The sequence below is a fragment of the Erpetoichthys calabaricus genome, chromosome 2 (assembly GCF_900747795.2).
Source record: "Erpetoichthys calabaricus chromosome 2, fErpCal1.3, whole genome shotgun sequence".
Taxonomy (NCBI): domain Eukaryota; kingdom Metazoa; phylum Chordata; class Cladistia; order Polypteriformes; family Polypteridae; genus Erpetoichthys; species Erpetoichthys calabaricus.
In genome coordinates this window covers 335,245,839-335,272,494 of record NC_041395.2, presented here as the reverse complement: position 1 = coordinate 335,272,494, position 26,656 = coordinate 335,245,839, and the positions used below count along the sequence as shown (strand labels likewise).

The window sequence follows — 26,656 nt, the reverse complement described above, 5'->3', positions numbered from 1 at the left end:
CTCAGGCCCAGAGGTTAAAGTGGGCTGTTATTCTGATTAAGCGGCTGAATACTTGCCAGCAAATGGTCGCACATGGGTGCACACATCATCCTCTGACATCAGACGCTCCCCATTCAGTTAGCACAGTCAAAACAGCACAGGTGACCCCCACATCCCTTCCCTGTTCCCCAGTCTTCAAAACAGTGTAAGAAAATCATGAGGAGGACCAAGAAGCCCTAAGGACCAAAATAACATCAAGTCGAGTTTTGAAGGTCCCTAAAGTCCTCCTGTCCACCACACGACTTGGTCGCTTATTCCAGGTGTGTGTGGTTCTCTGTGTGAAGAAAACCTTCCTAATATTTGTGTGAAATTTCCTCTTAACAAGTTTCCAACCCTGTCCCCATGCTCTTGATGAACTCATTTTAAAGTCAGCGTCTCGATCCACTGCACTAATTCCCTTCATCATTTTAAACACTTCAGTCAGGTCTCCTCTTCATCTCTGTAAAGGCTCAGTTCTTTTTAAATCTTTTCTCATAACTCATTGCCTGTAGTCCTGGAATGAGTCGAGTCACTCTTCTCTGGGAGAAGAGTACCAGTAATCATTTGGTTCCACTTCAAGACCTGTTTGGGACAAACCATTACTGACCATCATCAGTGCTCACCATTGCCAGGTAATGAATGAGCAGAGGCCAATCCTGACAGCAACGGCCATGAGGCCCACCAAAGTATCATCACAGCGATTAGACACATATTTCCAGAACAAGAAACTTTATCCCTTACCTTTCCAACAAAGACCAGGAGTCTGGCATTCATAGGATCCTCATCAGAGCTCAGCCAAAATTCGGAGTTGTCATCAGAGGCAATGGCAAACTGGAAATCACCTGGTGGCGATATCAAGAAAAAAGGGAGTGATCACAGACTAATAAAGTACATACAGTACAAGCAAACGAAACACAATGCACGTCATATAGCGCATTTCTGTACCAAAAACCATCCCAAGCACAATTCTTGTAGTCTGAAGAGAGAACGCCTTCCACTCTTGCAGTTAGACAAATCAGAAGTCCACTTAAGCAACTGGGAAGGCAAGCACTTCCTGACTTAGGGTCCCCTTCACCCTGGGGACATGGTTACCTTCTCCAAATGAGAACAACGGTCCTGTGTGATTTTTTGCTTTGCCACCCCCTGGCTTGGCGTGGAATTACCTTCTTTTGGTCCTTCTAGCTGCCTCCCATGTGTGGATCCAAAAAGTACTCTGATTCCTTCACTTTTGACACAAATTATGGTGTAGATTTAATAAGAAATTGATAACTGTGACCATCAATCTAACACTTAATGACAAAATGAAAACGTGCTTGTACATTTATTAAAAATCGAAAACTGAAATCTCTCTACACATGTCTAAATCTTTATCTGTTGTGGCAAGCGGCTGGGGGTGGTACTCAGCTGGGACACCCAGAAGGACCGGAGGAGAGCTTACGCCTCCTCCAGACCACGAGGGGGCGACCGCCCTGGTGGCTTTGGGGACCACGAGAACACAGGGGGGGTGCCCCGATACCTATGAAGCCCGGAAGTGCTGGGGGGAAGAAAACCAGGGACACCCGGAGTGATTCTGGGTACACAGCCAGTACTTCCGCCACACCAGGAAGAGCCAGCGGAAGCTTATCGGGAGGCACCTGGAGCACGTCCGGGTGGGGATAAAAGGGGCCGCCTCCCACCATTCGATGGCTGGAGCCGGGAGTATAGAAGGACAGAGCTTGGAGGAGAGGAGAGGATTGGAGGCGGCGAAGAGAGGCATTGTAGAGAGGCCTGGACTGAGGGTGATTGGTGCTGAGGCACTGGGGTGTGTGTGTACTTGTAAATAGTATTCCTTGCTTTAACGATGTCTACCTGTCTGTGTCTGGGCTGCATTCCACACTATCTACTATATAATATGTAGCAGTTGATGTATCGATCCACCTCTTGAACCCTCAGGTACCACTCCAAACACCAGGTAAAAGCACAAGACTTCTTCATTTTCTTATTACACAGTGCACCAAGCACCCTCCACTCCACACTACTCATACAATAAATCAACTCTCTACTAATCACAGTACTCTCTCTCCTCCACTCCCAGACACTTAGCCACCCTACCTCCCAGCTCAGCTCAGTGTACTGGGCTTTCCCAGAGTCCTTTTATACTCCCTGACCCGGTGGTGTTCCTGCCCAACAGTCCACAAGTCCTTATTCCTTCCGGGTCAGGGTAAACACTCCTTATCTTCACCCCGGAAGCACGTCGTTTCTTCCTGTCACGGGATTATGACGCACTTCCGGGTAATAGGGCATATATGAGTCCACGGGCCTCCCGACAGCGACTCCCAGTGGTCCCCAAGGTATCCAGCAGGGCTGTGCATAAAAACTACATAGTCCATGAGGCCCTGCTGGAATTCGGGGCACGTCCATGCTGTCGGGAGAGCTCCTCCTGGCGGCCTGGGGGTGAGGGCCGGAATATGAAGCCGGCAATCCATCACAAATAAAACATTAAGGTCTGTGTTTCCAGTCCCTTAGAACAATCTGATTGGTCAGTATGGCTTTGGTGTGATTGGTCAATCTGGCTTTTGGGATGCAATGAAAGAGGAAGTGCAAGTGTGAAACGCACGAGGAAGAGTAAAGGCACACAATGAGAAAGTCACCTTCAAGGATGTAAAGAATAAGACCAGGCAGGAGGTGAGAAAGGCACCTCAAAAATAACGACAGAGTCTGGGAAGCAGGATTTATGGGTACACACCAGAGAATGGAGCACCAGTGAAGAGCCGTTCAGACACAAGTGAATACTGAGGAAAGGTGCTATAGGTATGTTCATGTAGATAGATAGATAGATAGATAGATAGATAGATAGATAGATAGATAGATAGATAGATAGATAGATAGATATGAAAGGCACTATATAACAGATAGATAGATAGATAGATAGACAGACAGACAGACAGACAGACAGACACTTTATTAATCCCAAGGGGAAATTCACAAATGTAGGGCAAGAGATTCCAATTTATTTTTAAACTAGCCACGTAGTAGTGAAACAGGACAAATTTTAAAAATCAATAAACAAACAGATATCGCTAGCTAAGCAGAGACAAGGTACACTCTAAAACGCAGAGGTAGGCTGACTGCCCAGTCCTGACGTCACTCTTCCCGCTCCCATTCGGCCCGCAGCCTCTGTCTCGGATTAGCGAGAATGTATCGCTCCTGCAAGCGAACTATGATACTTAGCACGATGAGAGAGGTCGCAAAATCTACCGGAATGTACACATCACCCCAATTCAGACTTGCATGTGATAATGATATATAAGGTACTAGCCGTCCCCCATGGCTCTGCCCACATAGTAGAGAAACAGGACAAACTTTAAAAATCAATAAACGAAAAGATATCACTAGCTAAACGCAGGCAAGGTATGCTCCAAAACGCAGAGGTTGACCGACTCCCCACTCCTGAGGTCACGCTTTCCCCTTCCCTCAGCCCCGCTGCCTCTGTCTCAGATTAGTGTGAATATATCAATCCTGTAAGCGAACTGTGATTCTTAACGTGATGAGAGAAGTCACAAACAACCAGAATGTTCAAGCAAATTCTAGAAAAAAACCCTGATCTAAATCCGTTAAGTAGTTCTCTCGTTCCCTAGCTAAGCAGAGTTAAGGTTACGCCCCAAGGCAGACGTACGAGTGAGAAGGGTCCCACCCACCTTCCCGCAGCCCGATGAGTCTCTCTCGGATTCGCGCTAATAAATCGGCACCACAAGCAAACTATGATACTTAGCGCAATTAGAAGGTTGCAAAATCAACCGCAATGTTCAAGCGAATTCTAGAAAAAAACCCGATCTAAATCCATTAAGTAGTTCTCTCATGAAAAGTGGACAGACAGACAGATGTTGGATTTTATATATAGAGATTATTGTATTACCTGTCTTCAACAGGTACCATGGCTTATGTATACAGTCATATGAAAAAGTTTGTGAACCCCTCTCAGCCTGCATAATAATTGACTCTGCTTTCAACAAAAAAGATAACAGTGGTATGTCTTTCATTTCCTAGAAACATCTGAGTACTGCGGTGTTTTCTGAACAAAGATTTTTAGTGATGCAGTATTTAGTTGTATGAAATTAAATCAAATGTGAAAAACTGGCTGTGCACAAATATGGGTCCCCTTGTGCTGATTTGAATGCCTGTCACTGCTCAATGCTGATTACTTACAACACCAAATTGATGTGATGAGCTCATTAAGCCTTGAACTTCATAGACAGGTGTGTCCAATCATGAGATATAAAGGTATTTAAGGTGGTCAATTGCAAGTTGTGCTTCCTTCCCTTTGACTCTCCTCTGAAGAGTGACAGCATGGGATCCTCAAAGCAACTCTCCAAAGATCTGAAAACAAAGATTGTTGAGTCTCCTGGTTTAGGGGAAGGCTACAAAAAGCTATCTCAGAGGTTTAAACTGTCAGTTTCTGTAACTGTTAGGAATGGAATCAGGAAATGGAAGGCCACAGGCATAGTTGCTGTTAAACCCAGCAGGTCTGGCAGGCCAAGAAAAATACAGGAGCGGCATATGAGCAGGATTGTGAGAATGGTTACAGACAACCCACAGATCACCTCCAAAGACCTGCAAGGACATCTTGCTGCAGATGGTGTATCTGTACGTCGTTCTACAATTCAGTGCAATTTGCTCAAAGAACATCTGTATGGCAGGGTGATGAGCAAGAAGCCCTTTCTGCACTCATGCCACAAACAGAGTTGCTTGTTGTATGCCAATGCTCATTTAGACAAGCCAGATTCATTTTGGAACAAAGTGCTTTGGACTGATGAGACAAAAATTGAGTTATTTGGTCATAACAAAAAGCGCTTTGCATGGCGGGAGAAGAACACCGCATTCCAAGAAAAACACCTGCTATCTACTGTCAAATTTGGTGGAGGTTCCATCATGCTGTGGGGCTGTGTGGCTAGTTCAGGGACTGGGGCCCTTGTTAAAGTCGAGGGTCAGATGAATTCAACCCAATATAAACAAGTTCTTCAGTTCAATGTTAAAGCATCAGTCACAAAGTTGAAGTCATGCAGGGGTTGGACATTCCAACATGACAATGACCCAAAACACAGTTCGAAATCTACAAAGGCATTCATGCAGAGGGAGAAGTACAATGTTCTGGAATGGCCGTCACAGTCCCCTGACTTGAATATCATCAAAAATCTATGGGATGATTTGAAGCAGGCTGTCCATCAAATTGAACTGAACTGGAGAGATTTTGTATGAAGAATGGTCAGAAATACCTCCATCCAGAATCCAGACACTCATCAAAGGCTATAGGAGGACAGCGTCTAGAGGCTGTTATATTAGCAAAAGGAGGCTCAACTAAGTATTGATGTCATATCTCTGGTGGGCGCCCAAATTTATGCACCTGTCTAATTTTGTTATGATTCATATTTTCTGTTAATCCAATAAACTTAATGTCACTGCTGAAATCCTACTGTCTCCATAAGGCATGTCAAATATTAAAAGGAAGTTGCTACTTTGAAAGCTCAGCCAATGATTAACAAAAATCTAAGAGGGGTTCCCAAACTTTTTCATATGACTGTATATATATATATATATATATATATATAATATATATACTGTATATACATACAATATACATACATCCATCCATCCAGCCATTTTCCAACCCGCTGAATCCGAACACAGGGTCACGGGGGTCTGCTGGAGCCAATCCCAGCCAACACAGGTCACAAGGCAGGAACCAATCCCGGGCAGGATTCCAACCCACTGCAGGACACACACACACACACCAAGCACACACTAGGGCCAATTTAGAATCGCCAATCCACCTAACCTGCATGTCTTTGGACTGTGGGAGGAAACCGGAGCGCCCGGAGGAAACCCACGCAGACACGGGGAGAACATGCAAACTCCACGCAGGGAGGACCCGGGAAGCGAACCCGGGTCCCCAGGTCACCCAACTGCGAGGCAGCAGCGCTACCCACTGCGCCACCGTGCCGCCTATACATATATATATATATATATATATTATATATAGTCATTGAAGACAGGGGTTTGCTGGCATTCCTTACACAGCCAGGACACCTTTATAATGGAAGGATGGAAAGGCCATGTGCTCCCCGAGTCCGACAGGTAGCAGCCTGCTCTCCGAGGAGTCTCCCATATACACTCCTGCAGGGCTTCATGAAAATTGGAGTTCCAATAGGCAGCCCTACTGTGTCTCATGGGAGCTACCAGAGGGAACTTTGGAGAGAAGGTTTCCTCTTTTTCAGGGAGGAATTACTCCCTCCTCACTTCAGTTGTGGAGGAGGATGAGGCTCATTGAGGAGGAGTGACGGAGAGAAGGTAACAATATAAAGCCAATTGTGGAACACTTCACATCCCTCGATGATAGCCACACTGATCTCTCTGGTTGTGTTCTTTCACAGGGCTTCAAAGACACTTTTCGAATAGAACCAGAAGACGCTCAGCTCCTTTTCAGCCTGGGATCACATTAGTTCTTTTTAATCTGTGCCTTCATCTTCTCCAATGGCGGTCTTTTCTCACCTACTCTCACTGTTTCTCTTTCCTTCTGTCTTGGCTTTGTTCCCCTCTTATATTTGTCACCTGCACTTTTCCTTTCAGCTTCACACCTGATGAAGGCCATACAACTGAAATGTCGGGTCTTTTACTTTCTGTCCTTTTCAGTTTGGAAATAACGTTTAACCCTTTTCTTCCTTTGCAGATTGTAGAGTTGGTGAAGTTGTGGGATGGTAAGATATTGAAGAATGAGTGCTGCTTAATTTATATTCTATTTGAGCCTGTATTGGCTCATGACTGCTTTTAGACCTCCGCCAACCTGCTTTAATAGCCAATCATTTTCCATTTTTACTCAGTGTCTATTTTGGACTCAACCTGTACACTTCGGTGTTGCCAAAGCTCCATTATTGCAGCCTTATTCAAGTACAGGTGGCTGCCCCAAACCTCTTTCTGGTGTCAGGGTCTATTCATTTTACACACGGTACAACACCCTAGTACTACATGATTTAAGAAATAAACGCAATTGTGCTGTAAAAGTTGCTACATCATTAGGAAGGCGCAACGCACACGTATTTAACGTCAGTTGCTGTGAAAGGTGCTATATAAAACAGCAGTTGTTTACAATTAATAACACTGTGAGAGGTGCTACAAGAGTGCTTTATAATTTCTATAGTGTTGTGAAAGGTGTTAAATACTGTAAGAGATGGCCAGCTGCTCAACCCGGCTTGGGATGCCCCTGAGATGGAAAGATGTGGGAAGGCAGATTTTCAAGGACACTGCCTCCCCCAAAATGCTACATGGCAGCTCCCCTGGAGTGTAACGGTGCCCTGGATTCCCACAGGGCATCTTGGGACTTGGAGTTCAGTTGCTCAGCCCTGTTGGGTACCGTGGGTGGTGCTAGGAGGAGCTGTGAGAGGACCAGAGGAGCCATGCCTCATCCATAGCCTGGAAGTACTACCAAGTCACGTGGACGGGAGCCCTGAAGTAGTTCTGGGCTGATTAAAAAATTTAATTCTCCGTCTGACCCGGAAGAGCTGGCGAGTCACATGGGTGGAAGAGAAGAAGTACTTCCGGGTCAAGGGCTATTTAAAGGACTGTCGGAGACCCAGCAAGTGAGCCTAAGTCGGGAGGAGGTGGACGACGCTTGCTGGGAGGTGTGGAGGAGTTATAAAAAGAGAGATTATTAAATGTGTTTTGGTGGCTGTGGCGCATAGGGAGCACTGGAAAAGAAGAAGATATTTAATAAATATTATCTGGGTGTTTTTAACCTGGGTCCTGTGCATCTATCTGTTGGGTTTAAGGGGCAACAGCAACCCCTAACGTCCACAATACACAGCGAGTGTGAAAACTGCAGTACACACACATAACAGTTAGCATGCGTGCCATGAAAACCATTAGGAAGGTCTTCTTTACACAGAGACCCACCGACACAAGGAAGAAGTGACCAAGTCGTGAGATCCCACTGCTGCCGCCACTTTGTCTGGGGACACAGTGGAACCTTCATGTCTTACAGAGAGAACCACAGATACCTGGAGTAAGTGACCAAGTAGTGTGGTAGACAGCAGGACTTTAGGGACCTTCAAAACTCGACTTGATGTTATTTTAGAAGAAGGAAGTGGACAGGACCAGCAAGCTTTGCTGGGCCGAATGGCCCGTTTCTCGTCCAGATTGCTCCCACGTTCTGAAAGATGCTATACGCTGTGGAGGATTGCCGGCTTCCCAGTATGGCCCTCACCCCCAGGCCGCTAGGAGGAGCCCTCCGGACAGCATATTCATGCCCCGAGTTCCAGCAGGGCATCATGGACTTTGTAGTGTTGTTACACAGCCTTGCTGGATACCTTGGGGGCTGCCAGGAGTCGCTGTAGGGGGGCTAGTGGGCCCTTACGTGCCTTATAACCCGGGAGTGTGTCATCACCACGTGACAGGAAGAAACGACGTGCTCCCGGGCTGAAGAAAGACTGTTTACCCTGACCCGGAAGGGATAAGGACTTGGGGGTTTGGCCAGGAACCACTTCCGGGTCGGGGGCTATAAAAGGACTCTGGGTGAGCCCAGACATTTGAGCTGAGCTGGGAGATAGGGTGGCAAAGTGTCTGGACGAGGAGGATTGGTTATTGTATTGATTTATTAATTACTGATTTATTTATATGAGTGTAGTGGAGTATAGGGTGCTTGGTGCACATATTTGTCTGAATAAAAGCAATATTTGGACTTTTATATGGTGTGAGACGTCTGATCCGAGGGTTCAAGGGGTCACGGAGGCCTTAATCTTTTACAACGCACAGTCAAGAATGGCTGCCCCTCGCAGATCTGGCACGTTTTCACTGCAGTCGCCAGAGAACGGGTTCATTTTGGGAAGTGTGCTTTGATTTACGCCGCGCGCTAAAGAGCTTTTAGCCTCGCCTATAATTAGAATCGTATTCCAGTGCGGCTGTTTAGCCACCGAGCTGCAGCCCGTTTTTTCTTTGTTAGATGGATGAGGCGCCGCCACCGAATATTTTGCTCCAGAGGAAAGCCACCTGATCCCCGCCGCACTCATTTCTCATCGTGCTCGGATAATAAATTAGTCATACATTGCTAGGTGTGTTTATTGATATCTGAGCTTGTATAATTAGTGGCGTCATTTTTCATGTGGATTGCAGCTTGCTGAATATTTATTAGCGCGGCGAAGGCAACAAATATTCAAGGTTATCAGAAAGCAATATTCCGCTCACGGCTAAGCTAGATGGATGGACTGGATTATAAAGGCAGTGTCAAAAGTCGGTCAACCGATCTTGAGTTTTTATAGCGCCTTTGGAGGTTTTCACCGTCACATGATGCATTATAACACACAAGAACACAATATGACAAAGTGTAATGTGAATAGAATAATAATAATAATAATTCTTTGCATTTATATTGCGCTTTTCTCACTACTCAAAGCGCTCAGCAATTGCAGGTTAAGGGCCTCGCTCAAGGGCCAAACAGAGCAGAGTCCCTATTGGCATTTACGGGATTCGAACTGGCGACCTTCCGATTGCCATAGAAGATACAGAGACAGCACCCTGACCCCATGGAATCAAAATAAAACTTAAAACAAGGAAGGGAAAATCAAGCACAGCTGATGGATAGCAAGATACAGCAGTCGTGTACTGCAGATCCCACCTACAAAATAAAAGGTCTAATGCATTGCAGTGGCCCAATTTCACAGCAACCTGACCCATGGAACAGCCTTGTAAATAAAATTAAAAAAATCAACACAGACTGACCAGTTTCTCGAGAAAGCTGCTTCACTTTGGCCATTGCAGAACCCAGAACTGGAGTTTAGGAATGAAGAGAAAAACAGAAGATAATGCAGTCAGAAAAGCTTGTCTAATATCCAATTAGAGAGTAAACGCAACTCATGAAGGGGAAGCTAAGGCTGCTGACCACCAGGACAATGAAGGAAAGGTGGCTGAAAATGGGGCTCGGCAGCCGCATGTGAGTAATAAATTAAAAATCAGACATTTCAAGCAGCGCTAGCCATCATGCACACAAGCAACGCCAGAAGTTGAATGATTAGTTTCTATTAAAGGCATGAAAAGTTCTGCATGTGTCCAAACGTTTGACCAGTTGGGAGCAGGAGCTGACTACCACATGACGGACCACCTGGACTGGGACCCTAGTGCAGTGGCTGACAGTATAAGAGTAGTATAAGTAAATATGCATACAAACACAAACGCTATATATATATATATATATATATATATATATATATATATATATATATATATATACAGTGCATCCGGAAAGTATTCACAGCGCATCACTTTTTCCACATTTTGTTATGTTACAGCCTTATTCCAAAATGGATTAAATTCATTTTTTCCCTCAGAATTCTACACACAACACCCCATAATGACAACGTGAAAAAAGTTTACTTGAGATTTTTGAATATTTATTAAAAATAAAAAAACTGAGAAATCCCATGTCCATAAGTATTCACAGCCTTTGCTCAATACTTTGTCGATGCACCTTTGGCAGCAATTACAGCCTCAAGTCTTTTTGAATATGATGCCACAAGCTTGGCACACCTATCCTTGGCCAGTTTCGCCCATTCCTCTTTGCAGCACCTCTCAAGCTCCATCAGGTTGGATGGGAAGCGTCGGTGCACAGCCATTTTAAGATCTCTCCAGAGATGTTCAATCGGTTTCAAGTCTGGGCTCTGGCTGGGCCACTCAAGGACATTTACAGAGTTGTCCTGAAGCCACTCCTTTGATATCTTGGCTGTGTGCTTAGGGTCATTGTCCTGCTGAAAGATGAACCGTCGCCCCAGTCTGAGGTCAAGAGCGCTCTGGAGCAGGTTTTCATCCAGGATGTCTCTGTACATTGCTGCAGTCATCTTTCCTTTTATCCTGACTAGTCTCCCAGTCCCTGCCGCTGAAAAACATCCCCACAGCATGATGCTGCCACCACCATGCTTCACTGTAGGGATGGTATTGGCCTGCTGATGAGCGGTGCCTGGTTTCCTCCAAACGTGACGCCTGGCATTCACACCAAAGAGTTCAATCTTTGTCTCATCAGACCAGAGAATTTTCTTTCTCATGGTCTGAGAGTCCTTCAGGTGCCTTTTAGCAAACTCCAGACGGGCTGCCATGTGCCTTTTACTAAGGAATGGCTTCCGTCTGGCCACTCTACCATACAGGCATGATTGGTGGATTGCTGCAGAGATGGTTGTCCTTCTGGAAGGTTCTCCTCTCTCTACAGAGGACCTCTGGAGCTCTGACAGAGTGACCATCGGGTTCTGGGTCACCTCCCTGACTAAGGCCCTTCTCCCCCGATCGCTCAGTTTAGATGGCCGGCCAGCTCTAGGAAGAGTCCTGGTGGTTTCGAACTTCTTCCACTTACGGATGATGGAGGCCACTGTGCTCATTGGGACCTTCAAAGCAGCAGAAATTTTTCTGTAACCTTCCCCAGATTTGTGCCTCGAAACAATCCTGTCTCGGAGGTCTACAGACAATTCCTTTGACTTCATGCTTGGTTTGTGCTCTGACATGAACTGTCAACTGTGGGACCTTCTATAGACAGGTGTGTGCCTTTCCAAATCATGTCCAGTCAACTGAATTTACCACAGGTGGACTCCAATGAAGCTGCAGAAACATCTCAAGGATGATCAGGAGAAACAGGATGAACCTGAGCTCAATTTTGAGCTTCATGGCAAAGGCTGTGAATACTTATGTACATGTGCTTTCTCAATTTTTTTTATTTTTAATAAATTTGCAAAAACCTCAAGTAAACTTTTTTCACGTTGTCATTATGGGGTGTTGTGTGTAGAATTCTGAGGAAGAGAAAAGCCAAGCAAAATGACCCCTTTTATTGGCTAACTAAAAAGAATACAATATGCAAGCTTTCAAGGCAACTCAGGCCCCTTCTTCAGGCGAGATGTAATACAGAGACTGGAGCTCCCTATGTTTATATACACACTCTAGGACAAGAAACAACATTATTTCTCATTTAAAGATTTACCAATGTTGTTTCTTGTCCTAGAGTGTGTATATAAATATAGGGAGCTCCAGTCTCTGTATTACATCTCGCCTGAAGAAGACCTGGACCACCCTGTACATATATATTATATATATTGAGATGGATGGCCGGGTCCCAGGCCCAGCTGGGACACCCCTTTGATGTGGATTCAGGGGGAGCACAATACAACAATTTCTGTTCCCAAAACACAGAACTTGGGAAATAACAGTTCACTTATGAGGGTTGTCTGGGTTCCGCGCGGAATCACTCGAAATAAGTAGCCAAGGATTTTTTTTTCTATTTTTCTCATGTACTTCGATCCTTTTTAAACTTTTTCAAAGTATTCACCGCCAACATCAATGCACTTTTGGGCTCTTCTGACCCACGCCGCAAAACACTCGCGAAAGGCTGTCTTTGGGAGGTTGTCCAGCTGTTCTTTGACAGCTGCAATCAGTTCCTCTCGAGTTTCGAAGTTGTGGCCTTGCAGTGGTTCTTTCACCTTCAGGAAGAGCCAAAAGTCACATGGTGCAAGATCAGGCGAGTAGGGTGGCGGGTTCAAAACACTGACACCACTGTCTTAGCATTAGCCGTGTGGGCTGGCGCATTGTCATGATGCAAAAAGTGCCTTCGCAAGTTCTTTGACCGGCCTCTAGCCATCGCAGAAAAAACGTCAGGCAGGCACTGAGTGGTATACCACTCAGAGGTCACAGTTTTCCTCTTCATCAGCGAAATTGACGCGACAATGCCATCAATGTTGAAAAAGATGGCAAACATGGTGCGTTTCACCGAGCAGATTAAACCATCAGAAAAGTCGTAAAAAATCATCACTCGAAAGTCACGCACGCACGGAGTCGGGAGCTTTGCCGCTAGCGCCGGCTGCGCACTCTCAGTTCGTTTGCTTCTCCTGTTCATTCTGAAGTAAGAGAGGGAGCAAAACATCTGAACAAAAACATGCAACCACTTGAATAATCCCTCTACACAGCAGAACAGGTTTCGACAGGCTGACACTCGAAAAACGATAAAATTCTGCGCGGAACCCAGACAACCCTCGTAATTAGCCTGGGAGTCCAATTAAAAACAGAAGCTGGTGGGAACACAAACTTGCAGCGACAGGGGGGTCCACAGGACCGAGGGTGGGAAACACTGATGTAAAGCACCTATTGACAATGCCTATGTCTGTCTGTCTGTCTGTCTGTCCGTGGCATATTTACTCTTCAGAGAAATCTGTCGGGACAGTTCACTTTGCCTTCAGATATCTCGAAAGATATGTCAGTGAACAAAGTTTTGAAATTCTCAAATTTTCCATTGAAATTATGCAAACTTGACCATCTTAAAACGGAGAAATGTTCAGTGCGTCTTCAGCTATGAATTACTTCACTGTTTCAATTTTACCTCGAGAGCGGTTGATTGAACTTTGTATATTTTCCTCTTTCACTCATCTGACATGAGCTGCGCGGTTGCCCGATGCCAGTCAGTCAAACACACGGGTGAACAGCTCACACCACAGCGCCCTCCTCCTGCTGACTTGTGTAAAGTTAACTAACAGCATACAAAAAAAAGTCACCACTCTGGGAACAAATGGAAGGAAAAAGCAAAAATGTCATAATATAAAGTCTGAATTGATTAAACTAATATTATCTGCAGATTATTAATGTAAAGAACTGACGCTATCAACATGCAGCTAAACGGTATTTGAACTAATTAATAACACGGGAAAGGCGCAGCAGCCCCAGGTGACAGAAACACAAATGGACAGTAGTGTTAGGAGGTGAGGGGCTCCAGTGGCGTAAACCCCTGGTTCTCTGGCTCCCTGCCCCTGATCTTTCTGTCCCAGGTATACAATCACGGGAAGCCCCTGATCTGCTTGCCCATCATGTGCCATTCATATTTCTGTTATACAATAAATCAGTTTCTTTACAAGTCCTATATTTATTTATATAATATCAATGAACTAGCCATTCCCAGTGGCTCTGCACGCATAGTAATGAAAAAGGACAAACTTTAAAAATCAATAAACAAACAGGTATCGCTACCTAAGTGGAGGCAAGGATGCGCTTCAACAAGTGGCGAAAGGTAGACCGATTTGAATGGAGACTGGTGTGTGAGTGAGGAGGGGACCCACCCCCTCCCGCTCTCTCAGATTCATGCAAATAAATCGGTACCGCAATGATACTTAGCAAGATGAGAGAAGTCGCACAATCAACCAGAATGTACAAACAAATTGTATAAAAAAACCCGATCTAAATCCATTAAGCAGTTCTCTGGTGAAAATCAGACAGACATACATACAGACAGACAGGATTCAGGATTGTTGGATTTTATATATAAGTTTAATACTATCTAACATAGCGGAAATACCCAGCATTGCCCAGGAGGAAAATAAAGTGTTTTTTTTTTTTTTATTAATTGTTTGAGAAAAATGTAATTAAAAAAAACACAACTTCAAAAATAAAAATAAATTAACAAATAATGAAGACTCACTAATGTGCTTGTCTTGCAGACTTGTATATATGTTATCATCCAGTTGACCCTCGGAAACGGCCAACTCTATTTAATTTTAAAAGCAACAGGCGGGCGCGGTGGTGGTGCTCAAACATACAGAATGCTGGCAGTCACCTCCAGATCGCCCTCTGGTGGTCGTTCAGAGTGCCAAGTGGATAATAACATGCATACAACACGGTCAAATCACCCCCCATCATACTTAGAAGGGGGTGGGGTTAGGGTTGACTCCACCCTACAGTATTTTTACTCGACCAATAAGAAACGTGTACCAAGTTTCATGAAAATCTCTCCAGCCATTCAAAAGTGATGCTGGGACGGACTCACACACATATTGACTTATATACAGTCATATGAAAAAGTTTGTGAACCCCTCTCAGCCTGCATAATAATTGACTCTGCTTTCAACACCAAAGATAACAGTGGTCTGTCTTTCATTTCCTAGGAACATCTGAGTATTGCAGTGTTTTCCGAACAAAGATTTTTAGTGCAGCGGTATTTAGTTGTATGGAATTAAATCAAATGTGAAAAACTGGCTGTGCACAAATATGGGTCCCCTTGTCATTGTGCTGATTTGAATGCCTGTCACTGCTCAGTGCTGATTACTTACAACACCAAATTGGTGGGATGAGCTCGTTAAGCCTTGAACTTCATAGACAGGTGTGTCCCATCATGAGATATAAAGGGATTTAAGGTGGTCAATTACAAGTTGTGCTTCATTCCCTTTGACTCTCCTGTGAAGAGTGACAGCATGGGATCCTCAAAGCAACTCTCCAAAGATATGAAAATAAAGATTGTTCAGTCTCACGGTTTAGGGGAAGGCTACAAAAAGCTCTTTCAGAGGTTTAAACTGTCAGTTTCAACTGTAAGGAATGGAATCAGGAAATGGATTGGCACAGTTGCTGTTAAACCCAGCAGGTCTGGCAGGCCAAGAAAAATACAGGAGCGGCATATGAGCAGGATTGTGAGAATGGTTACAGACAACCCACAGATCACCTCCAAAGACCTGCAAGAACATCTGGCTGCAGATGGTTTATCTGTACATCGTTCTACAATTTAGCACAATTTGCACAAAGAACATCTGTATGGCAGGGTGATGAGAAAGAAGCCTTTTCTGCACTCACGCCACAAAGAGAGTCGCTTATTGTATGCCAATGCTCATTTAGACAAGCCAGATTCATTTTGGAACAAAGTGCTTTGGACTGATGAGACAAAAATTGAGTTATTTGGTCAGAACAAACAGCGCTTTGCATGGCGGGAGAAGAACACGCATTCTAAGAAAAACACCTGCTACCTACTGTCAAATTTGGTGGAGGTTCCATCATGCTGTGGGGATGTGTGGCTAGTTCAGGGACTGGGGCCCTTGTTAAAGTCGAGGGTCAGATGAATTCAACCCAATATCAACAAAGTCTTCAGGATAATGTTCAAGCATCAGTCACAAAGTTGAAGTTACGCAGGGGTTGGATATTCCAACAAGACAATGACCCAAAACACAGTTGGAAATCTACAAAGGCATTCATGCAGAGGGAGAAGTACAATGTTCTGGAATGGCCGTCACAGTCCCCTGACTTGAATATCATCAAAAATCTATGGGATGATTTGAAGCAGGCTGTCCATCAAACTGAACTGAACTGGAGAGATTTTGTATGAAGAATGGTCAGAAATACCTCCATCCAGAATCCAGACACTCATCAAAGGCTATAGGAGGACAGCGTCTAGAGGCTGTTAGATTAGCAAAAGGAGGCTCAACTAAGTATTGATGTCATATCTCTGTTGGGGTGACCAAATTTATGTACCTGTCTAATTTTGTTATGATGCATATTGCATATTTTCTGTTAATCCAATAAACTTAATGTCACTGCTGAAATACTACTGTGTCCATAAGGCATGTCAGATATTAAAAGGAAGTTGCTACTTGGAAAGCTCAGCCAATGAGAAACAAAATCCAAAGAATTAAGAGGGGTTCCCAAACTGTATATATAGATTAATAGCTAGATGGGAAACTTATTTCAGTTACTTTTCTCTATTCACAGCATCCAGTGTGAAGGCAAGGCGTTCTGAAGAGGGAACTGCGGTGGTCTGCAGAGGTGATAGCTCTAGGGAATGGTGGTGACAGGATGAGGTGGCAGTCTGTGGTCCATAAGGTGTATCAGAATGTGGCGGGTTCTGCAAGGTGCACCTAATCAGGCATCCAAAGAGGAGAAGTCTTTTATGAGAATTACAGTTTTAAACATGTTGCTTTATGGGGACCTGTCTTTGTTAAACACTTCAAGACCCTGGTTTTCTTTGAAGGCACCATTTTATCAGATTTATTTACTGAAATATTTATCAAACGTGGAAATGCCCCATTTTGCACAAGATTGCAATCACTTTAATTCTCATGTTAATAAACTCTACCCAACTGTATACAATCAAGTCTTGCTTCTTTGCTCACTTGCACTGGTGGTCCATCCGCGGTCTTGACTGTCAATTCAGTAAATACAGTAAAGTGACCAGCGCTGGGGGTCTGGAGCATCACAGAATGAGATTTGTGTTTGCTATCGACCATCCTTAGAATCCCACATTTGAAGTGTTGATTTAAGAGTTTCGCCGGCCTTTTGCTTCTTTATCTTGCGGTGTCTGCCTCACATCTGGGAATTTCCTCCTCTTCAGATATATTTGCACATCGTAATTATGGGCTGCTGTTTCAATTTCATGTCCACTGCGTGTTTCTTCCATCAGATACTTGTGCTCTCCTTGTACGCTTTGTTGCAGCTTCTCTTTCTAATCTTGACTTTTACTGTTTAGGCGATTTTTTTTGTCAAACTTCATGCACTTTCTCTCCTCTGGTTTTTTTGCACGCATCTTTATTCATCTTTGAAATTATCAGTTGCTTAAATTAGGTTGACAAGTGCTAATTTAAAAGTTTTTTTTTAATTTCTGCAAAACTGCCATCATCTTGAAACAAGCCTCCTTTTAACTTTAGCTGCTGAACAGACAGAAATCTACTTAAATTATTGAGATATATTAATACATAATTTGCCTGCCTCCTCACTCACTCACTCACTCACTCATTCACTCACTCACTCACTCACTCACTCACTCACTCACTCACTCACTCACTCACTCACTCACGTCCGTCCGAAGCCGAATGCGCAGTCGCCTTCTGTGCAGCTGCCCGAAAAACCTTACGAGACCGACATCCAACCACAACATCGCGGCAGGCGGCGGATTTACGGCCGCAAAAATTCAAAGATAAAGGCGACTTCGATTAAAGCTCTAGAGGCCTGAAAGGCGATTTCGACTACAGCTCGAGGCCTAATTACGCATTCTGATTCAATTACGCATTCATTCAATACACCTATATCAGGTATGTGGTGCTTATACTTATTACTATTCCATATTGTACTGGAACATTCATCATTCAATATTATACTATAGGCCTGGAAAATTCATCAACTAACAGTACAAGCCTGTACAGTAATGAGTAAAGCGGACTACAATCATTACAAAACAACTTCTTCGTTACTTATCATTTGTTCTTCATACACTGCTGACACAAACTCGCACCCGTTTCATCTTACGTTGTCGAAACGGGCTCTTTGTGTAGTACAGAACACAGTATGTATATATAGTGCATCCGGAAAGTATTCACAGCGCTTCATCACTTTGTCCACATTTTGTTATGTTACAGCCTTATTCCAAAATGGATTAAATTCATTTTTTTCCTCAGAATTCTACACACAAAAACCCCATAATGACAATGTGATAAAAGTTTACTTGAGATTTTTGCAATTTTATTAAAAATAAAAAAACTGCATTATTTGACAGTAAAACTATTTTCAACCATTCTATGATCTGCTTCTCGCAACTGAAAGAGGGCAACATGGCGGATGTTAGCCGACTTGCTGACCAACCACAAGCGTTACTTGGTAGGTAACCACCCATAAAATCAGATTGTGATTCAGACTACAAATGCCATGAATATATATATACAGTGGAACCTCGGTTTGCGAGTAACTTGGTTTATGAGTGTTTTGCAAGACGAGCAAAAATTTTTAATAAATTTTGACTTGATAAACGAGCGAGGTCTTGCAGTACGAGTAGTATGTATACTCTTTGTCTGCTGAGCGTCATGTGATCACAACTGAGCTGATGGTTCTTCTCTCTCTCGCTGCGGGATTGTGGGCTCCTATTCTCCGTCTGAGTCGGCGTGCTTCACTCATAGTAAACATCCGTACGTGCGTATACTGTTAACTGCAGCATTAGCATTGTCACTGTGTGTGTGTGTGTGTGTGTGTGTGTGTGCTCGCGCGCGTGTGTGCTGTAACGTGCGAGTGCTCGTCTTGCATACTAAAACACAAAGCTCAGTCTCAGTACTTCAGCAACACCAGCTTTATTCAGCTTGAAACAGACACAGCAGTCAGGCAGGGCCCTGCGCATTTATAACGTTCCTTGTTCCTTGTATCACCCATCGACGGCAGGCGCTTATAGCATGTCCGCGATCTTTTCGGATTCGCTTTTACGGCGAACTGCTACAGCACTGGGAGACTGCGATTGCTTTGGGATGCTCTTACGCGTGTCGTCCCATTTGGTGCAATCCCACAAGAGTTTAGAGACTCACTCACACCAGCTATGATTCTTTTCAAAGGTAAAGTGCAGGTTAATTTGTTTTATGTATTTTTTCTGGAGTTTTTTTTTTTTTTTTTTCTGTCCACCCTGGCCATCGGACCTTACTCCTTTTCTATGTTAACTAATGTTGTCTTATTTTAATTTCATACTTTGTCTTTTATTTTTCTTTTCTTCATTATGTAAAGCACTTTGAGCTACTTTTTGTATGAAAATGTGCTATATAAATAAATGTTGTTGTTGTTGTTATATATAGAATTATACATTCTTTTCAAGCAGGCATTTTGGTTGATTAAAGAAGCCCTGACACATCACTTTGAGGCAGAAGTCAGGGGTGATTTGAGCAGGTCTGCTGAGATATGAAGAAAAGTCGCACTCTGGGTCTTAGAAGAGCACAGTCTATACATACCACAGGCTCAGGTGGTATACTTATCTGTACCTGGCAAGCTTCATAAAAAGTTCACTAAAAATGCAAAAGGAGTGAATATTTAATGGTGAGGAAGTCATCTACAAGAAGAATGCCTCCTGCACTCCGCTGAACCAAACATACAATCAGCTGCATTTTAAAGCAAGTTAAATATATAAAGAAAAACTATTAAAAAATTGGTTCAGGACCTTAGCTTTGTCCTTATCCCCCTCTAGCACCTGTGCCCTGTGATTATACCCAGTCCATTCCAGACATACACTGGGTAAGTTTGTTTTCTATTTTAGAATCCTGCCCTTCACTCGGCCAATTTAACATGACCATCCACCTTGCTGTGAAAAGTCAAAGTCAACTTTATTGTCATCTCAACCATATACAAGTATACAGACAAACGAAACTGAAAAGCTCAGGGTCTACAGTGTAACAACATGACGTGCAAATAGTAATTTAAAAATAGAATTACAATTTTAATTTAAAAATTAAAACACAAACAAGACATTGTGCAAAGACAACACAAAGAAGTAGCAGCAATATTGACGTGTAGTTAGCAATACGAACATCGATGTGTGAAGCAGCAGTGCTACCGCGGCACCACCATGCTGCCCATTCCCAAAGCCATTTAATTCAATTCAGGATTAAGGTGAATCAAAGAAGGAAGTAACCTTGGATGGGGTGCCAGTCCATTACTGGGTCCTCTCTTACACACACCCACAAGGCCCAATTAATGAACAAATTAAGCCACCCTGAACATGTGCACCAGGAAAGCCACTCAGATATTAGAACATCAGAACACTCTAGATGAGAGAACAGGCCATTCAGCCCAACAAAGCTTGCCAGTCCTACTTATTTCTTCCAAAGTTGAGTTTTGAAAGTTCCCAACGTCTTACTGTCTACCACACTACTTGGTCGCTTATTCCAAGTGTCTATTGTTCTTTGTATAAAGAAAAACTTCCTAATGTTTGTGTGAAATTTCCCCTTAACAAGTTTCTAACTGTGTCCCCGTGTTCTTGATGAACTCATTTTAAAGTCACCGTCTCGATCCACTGGACTAATTCACTTCATCATTTTAAACACTTCAACCATGTCACCTCTTAATCTTCTTTTCCTTAAACTGTAAAGGCTCAGCTCTTTTCATTTTTCCTCATAACTCATCCCCTGTAGAACATTAGAACACTCCAGACGAGAACAGGCCATTCAGCCCAACAAAGCTCACCAGTCCTATCCACTTATTTCTTCCAAAAAAACATCAAGTCGAGTTTTGAAAGTTCCCAACGTCTTACTGTCTACCACACTACTTGGTCGCTTATTCCAAGTGTTTATCGTTCTTTGTATAAAGAAAAACTTCCTAATGTTTGTGTGAAATTTCCCCTTAACAAGTTTCTAACTGTGTCCCCGTGTTCTTGATGAACTCATTTTAAAGTCACCGTCTCGATCCACTGGACTAATTCACTTCATCATTTTAAACACTTCAACCATGTCACCTCTTAATCTTCTTTTGCTTAAACTGTAAAGGCTCAGCTCTTTTCATTTTTCCTCATAACTCATCCCCTGTAGCCCTGGGCTCAGCCTAGTCGCTCTTCTTTAGACCTTCTCTAGTGCTGCTATGTCCTTTTTGTTGCCTGGAGACCCAAACTGCACCCAGTATTCCAGATGAGGCCTCACCAGTGCATTATAAAGGTTCAGCAGAACCTCCTGTGACTTGTACTCCACACATCAAGGCGCTATATAACCTGACATTCTGTTAGCCTTCTTAATGCTTTCTAAACACTGTCGGGAAGTCGATAGCTTAGAGTCCACTATGACTCCTAAATCCTTCTCATAAGGTGGGCTCTCGATTTTCCGACCGCCCATTGTGTATTCGGACCTCACATTTTTACTTCCTATGTGTCATACCTTACATTTACTGACATTAAATTTCATCTGCCACAAATCTGCCCAAGCCTGTCTGCTATCCAAGTCCTTCTGTAATGATATAGCAGATTCCAAATTATCTGCTAATCCACCTATCTTGGTATCATCTGCAAACTTAACCAGCTTGTTACTTATATTCCTATCTAAATCATTTATAGATATTAAAAATAGCAGCGGCCCTAGCACTGCCCCCTGCTGTTCACCACTGTTAACATCATCCAGTTCTGATGAGGTTCCTCACACCATCACCCTCTGCTTCCTGTGTCCTGAGCCAATTCTGCACCCATCTAAAAACATCACCCTGAACACCCACTTGTTTAATTTGATGCCCAACCTCTCATGTGGCACCTTATCAAATGCTTTCTGAAAGTCCCGATCAATAAAATCATCTGCTCCACTTTGATTGTATCCTTTTGTTGCCTCCTCATAGAACTCCAGCCCGTTAGTAAAACACGACCTCCCTCATCTGACCCCATGCTGACTGTTCTTAATAACTCCTGTCCTTGCCAGGTGTTGCTCAATCTTATCCTTAATAATTCCTTCTATTAATTTTCCTGTGATGCCCGTTAAGCTTACTGGCCTCTAGTTGTTTGGATCTGCCCTGTCACCCTTTTTATATAATGGGATGATATTTGCCATTTTCCAGTCCTTCAGAATCTCCCCAGTGTGCAGTGACTTCCTAAAAATATGTGTCGAAGGTTTCTATCTGTACTCGAGGGTAAATATTATCTGGTCCTGGTGATTTGTTTGATTTCATCTTATTTAATCTGAGCAGCACTTCTCCCTCTACAATTTCCAAATCCCTCAGTACCTCCTTAGTAGTCCCTGTTACCTCTGGGAGGTTATCCACTTGCTCACCTGTGAACACCTCAGAAAAATGTAAGTTTAGGGCATCCGCTATATCACTGTCTGTATCTTTTAATTCTCCTTTACTATTCCAGATGCACTTCACCTCCTCCTCGACTGTTCTTTTACTACTAAAGTACTGAAAGAATCTCTTAGGGTCGTCTTTCGCCTTATCTGCTATATTCCTCTCTCTGTAGCCCTGAATCACCCTAGTTGCTCTTCTCTGGACCTTTTCTAGTGCTGTTATGTCCTTCTTGTAGCCTGGAGACCAAAACTGCACCCAGTACTCCAGATGAGGCCTCACCAGTGTGTTATAAAGCTTGAGCAGAACCTCTGGTGACTTATTCTCCACACATCAAGGCGCTATATAACCTGATATTCTGTTAGCCTTCTTAATGGTTTCTGCACACTGTCTGGCAGTTGATAGTGTCGAGTCCAGTAAGAGACTCTTAAATCCTTCTCATGAGGAGTACTTTCAATTGTCATCCCCTGTAGCCCTGGACTCAGCCTAGTTGCTCTTCTCTGGACCTTCTCTAGTGCTGTTATGTCCTTTTAGTAGCCGGGAGACCAAAACTGCACCCAGTACTCCAGATGAGGCCTCACCAGTGTGTTATAAAGCTTGAGCAGAACCTCCTGTGACTTGTCCTCCACACATCAAGGCGCTATATAACCTGACATTCTGTTAGCCTTCTTAATGGCATCTGAACAATATGTGGAGAACATGCAAATTCCACGCAGGCAAACCTCAAAATTGAAAGCCAGGATGCTAGATCCGAGAGGTGGCAACACAACACGCTCTTAGGTAGCTTGAAATAATGTTTTCAGAATGAGACAATGGTGGCACCTTTCACTCAAGGTACTAAACATGATAAAGGTTGCTTGTTCTTCTCTCCCTTTGCGATGAGTTTTCAAAGACAAATAAAAAAATATATATTTTCACTCCGGGATCAACCACATACTCACCATCTGTGGGTGGATGAATGTACCCAAAAATGCGCAGTCCATAGTTTTTCCACTTGGGGGCCACGGCTAGCTTCTTTACCACCGTTCGTGTCTGAAAAGTAAAGCAGAGAAAGAAGACGTGAGCGGTGGCTGAAGGACAGGACCTGTTAGTATGGAGGGGCTGCAGGGGCCTTCTTGTCATCTTGTTTCCTGTGCGGTTCTGTCAGCTGCTCGAATCCCAAATAGCACAAATCGGTGGTGGCCTCCGATTTGGCGGCTAATCACGGAAATCGGACTGCCAGGTTTGAACTCCACTGAGGCATTGTACGGCATCATTAAAGTCAATCAGTCTAAGCATCCAACTGTCAGATTTGGGTTTAAAAAGTCATAATGGATTGAAGTAAACAGGCTGATTGATGCCAGGCTCAGACTCACTCTAGGGCAGATAAATAATAAGCTGGAGCTTCGTGCTTCGGCTCCGAAATATCAAGCGACAGAAATAAGAACTGGAAATCGAATGTCCGTGCTGAAACTCGCATGCTTCTCTCAATGTCTGCTGGTATGATGAATTTATTGCACCCGTGGCTGTTGGTTGCAAAAGGCCGACTTGTCTGTTAATCAATTAGGAATCCTGCCGCTGCATACTTATAACAAATTGCAAGTTTTGTGATCGTGTCCCTCCCGCTGGATAAGCAGGTACACAGAGGTGACACTTTATTTTATATAGCAAATTTCTAAAGGAAGACCCATCCTTTAACTTTGTAAGATGCCATAATAAATGACTAACATACTTTTTCTTCATGGGCAGCACAGTGGTAGTGCTGCTGCCTCACAGTTAGGAGACCTGGGTTTGCTTCCCGGGTCCTCCCTGTGTGGAGTTTGCCTGTTCTCCCACTTGTCTGTGTGGGTTTCCTCCCACAGTCCAAAGACATGCAGGTTAGGTGCATTGGCGATCCTAAATTGTCACTAGTGTGTGCTTGGTGTGTGGGTATGTGTGTATGTGACCCTGCTTATCGAGACTCTTGGTGGAATGCAGAGGTATTGGGAACACACCTGAGAATGTGAATCTAGAATAGGAAATATACTTCTGATGGATATTTATGGGCGGCACAGTGGCGCAGTGGGTAGCGCTGCTGCCTCGCAGTAAGGAGACCTGGGTTCGCTTCCCGGGTCCTCCCTGCATGGAGTTTGCATGTTCTCCCCGTGTCTGCATGGGTTTCCTCCCATAGTCCAAAGACATGCAGGTTAGGTGCATCCTAAATTTTCCCTAGTGTGTGCTTGGGACGTGTGTGTGTGTGTCCTGCGGTGGGCTGGCGCCCTGCCCGGGACTTGTTCCTGCCTTGTACCCTGTGCTGGCTGGGTTTGGCTCCAGCAGACCCCTGTGACCCTGTGTTAGGATATAGCGGGTTGGCCACTGACTGACTCCTCTCAGGACCACCCACGAAAGACATCAATCGATTGCCACGAGTGCAGAATGGAGCAGCCAGAAACTTAACTAGGAAAAGAAAATCTCAGCACATCACACCAGTCTTAGCGTCACTACACTGGTTACCTGTGCCATTTGGAATTGACTTTAAAATACTGCTAATGTTTTACAAAGCCTTCAATAATCTGCTCCATCTTATATTTTGAAATGGCAATCACCTTACACTCCAAATCGTAACCTTAGATCCTTAAATGAGTGTCTGCTTAGAATTCCAAGAGCTAAACTTAAAAGAAGTGGTGAGGCGGCCTTCTGCTGTTATGCACCTAAAATCTGGAACGGCTTACCAATAGGAATTCGACAAGCTGATACGGTGGAGCACTTCAAACAACGGCTAAAAACTCATTACTGTAACATGGCTTTCTCACAGCTTCGTTTTAGCTTAATTCTGATATTCTGTTTATGCATTGAATTATCGTTTTTATCATGGATCCACGATCCGTACTAACCCCTACTTTCTCTGCTGTTTTTCTTCTGGTTTTCTGTGGTGGCGATCTGCACCCCCTCCACCGCCACCTGATCAGGCCACCATGCTGTCCTTACATTGATGGATTGACGGAAGGCCAGAGGTCCACATGACCATCATCATCTAATTCTTCCTCATGAAGCCTGAAAACCACGAGGACTGATTGAGATCATTGATGTCTTGTGGCCTCAGAACCCCTGCAGATTTTGTTTTTTTTTTTTGTTGTTCTCCAGCCTTTTTTTTTTTTGTTTTGTTTTTTTCTGTCCTTCTGGCCATCAGACCTTTCTTTATTCTTTGTTACTTAGCATTGCCTAATTTTATTTTTATATTTTTCTTTTTTCTTTCTTCATCTTGTAAAGCACTTTGAGCTCGCAGATAGTTGGATCCCCTTGCCCTGATCTGTACCTCACCACAATCTGACCATGGAGGTCTACTCTACAGAGAGTCCATTGGACTCAGTTTTTGTCCTGATATGCAGTGTGAATTGTGGGACCCTCAATACCCAGGTACATGTGGGCCTTTCTAAAGGATGTTCAGTTGGCCACAGCTGGACTCCAATCAAGTGCTAGAAACATCTCAGGGGTCCACTCCTAAATGTACTTGAGGGTTCACATTATTGACAGGCTGAACACAGAGGTGATACATAAGAAAAGACGACGCAACTCTTCTTCCATAAAAGACTGTGTTCCGTTAATGTGGGTAGTGATATCCTTCACCTCTTCTATTATTCTGTGATGGCCAGCGTGGTGTCCTGGGCTGGTCACATCAGTTCAAGAGAGGACCACCAATTTAAAAAGCTAATTGAAATGGCAGGCTCAGTTATAGGACACACTCTGCACCCCTTGGAGGTCGTAGAGGAGGAGAAAATGAAGACAAAACTGAGGGCCATTATGAACAATGCTGCACATCCCCTCTGTGACACACCAACACTGAGGACTTTCACACAGTGAATCAGTCAGCTGAAGTGCATCAAGGAATGAGACTGGGGGTCCTTTAAACCAACAGCAATACACCTGTAGAGCACCTTACTGGGAATGTGACAGCCATGTCAGAACTTTTCTTTCTTTTTAAGTTTCTTGTTTTATAGTAATTCTGGTGTGTGCTCAGACCATAGTCTGTGTGTACATTTTTTATTTATTTACTTACTTATTTAATTATCTGCCTATTTATGTGTTTATTTATTTAAAGACCTTCGGTAAAAAGCCAAATTTTCCTCTGGGGACAAACAAAGTTCTTTCTATCTATTTATTATATAGTGCCTTTCACATGTATCTATCATATGGTACCTTTCATATCTATTGATCCATCTATTCATAGTGCTTTTTAAATCAATCTATGTATTATATAGTGCCTTGCACATTAATCTAGCTATTATGTAATGCCTTTCATATCTATCTAGCTGTCTATCCATCCATTATATAGTGCCTTTTACATCTATCTATCTATCATATAGTGCCTTTCACATCTATCTATTATGTAATG

General features: G+C 43.6%; 1 protein-coding gene across 1 annotated transcript in view; it reads right to left on the bottom strand.

The window, feature by feature from the left end:
• The window catches only part of b4galnt4a (beta-1,4-N-acetyl-galactosaminyl transferase 4a), a 717,903-nt gene that overhangs the window by 333,930 nt on the left and 357,317 nt on the right, over positions 1-26,656 (bottom strand). Inside the window, 2 exon segments of the mRNA XM_051923408.1 lie at positions 760-860; positions 23,247-23,337. Coding sequence (XP_051779368.1) covers positions 760-860; positions 23,247-23,337 — 192 coding nt within the window.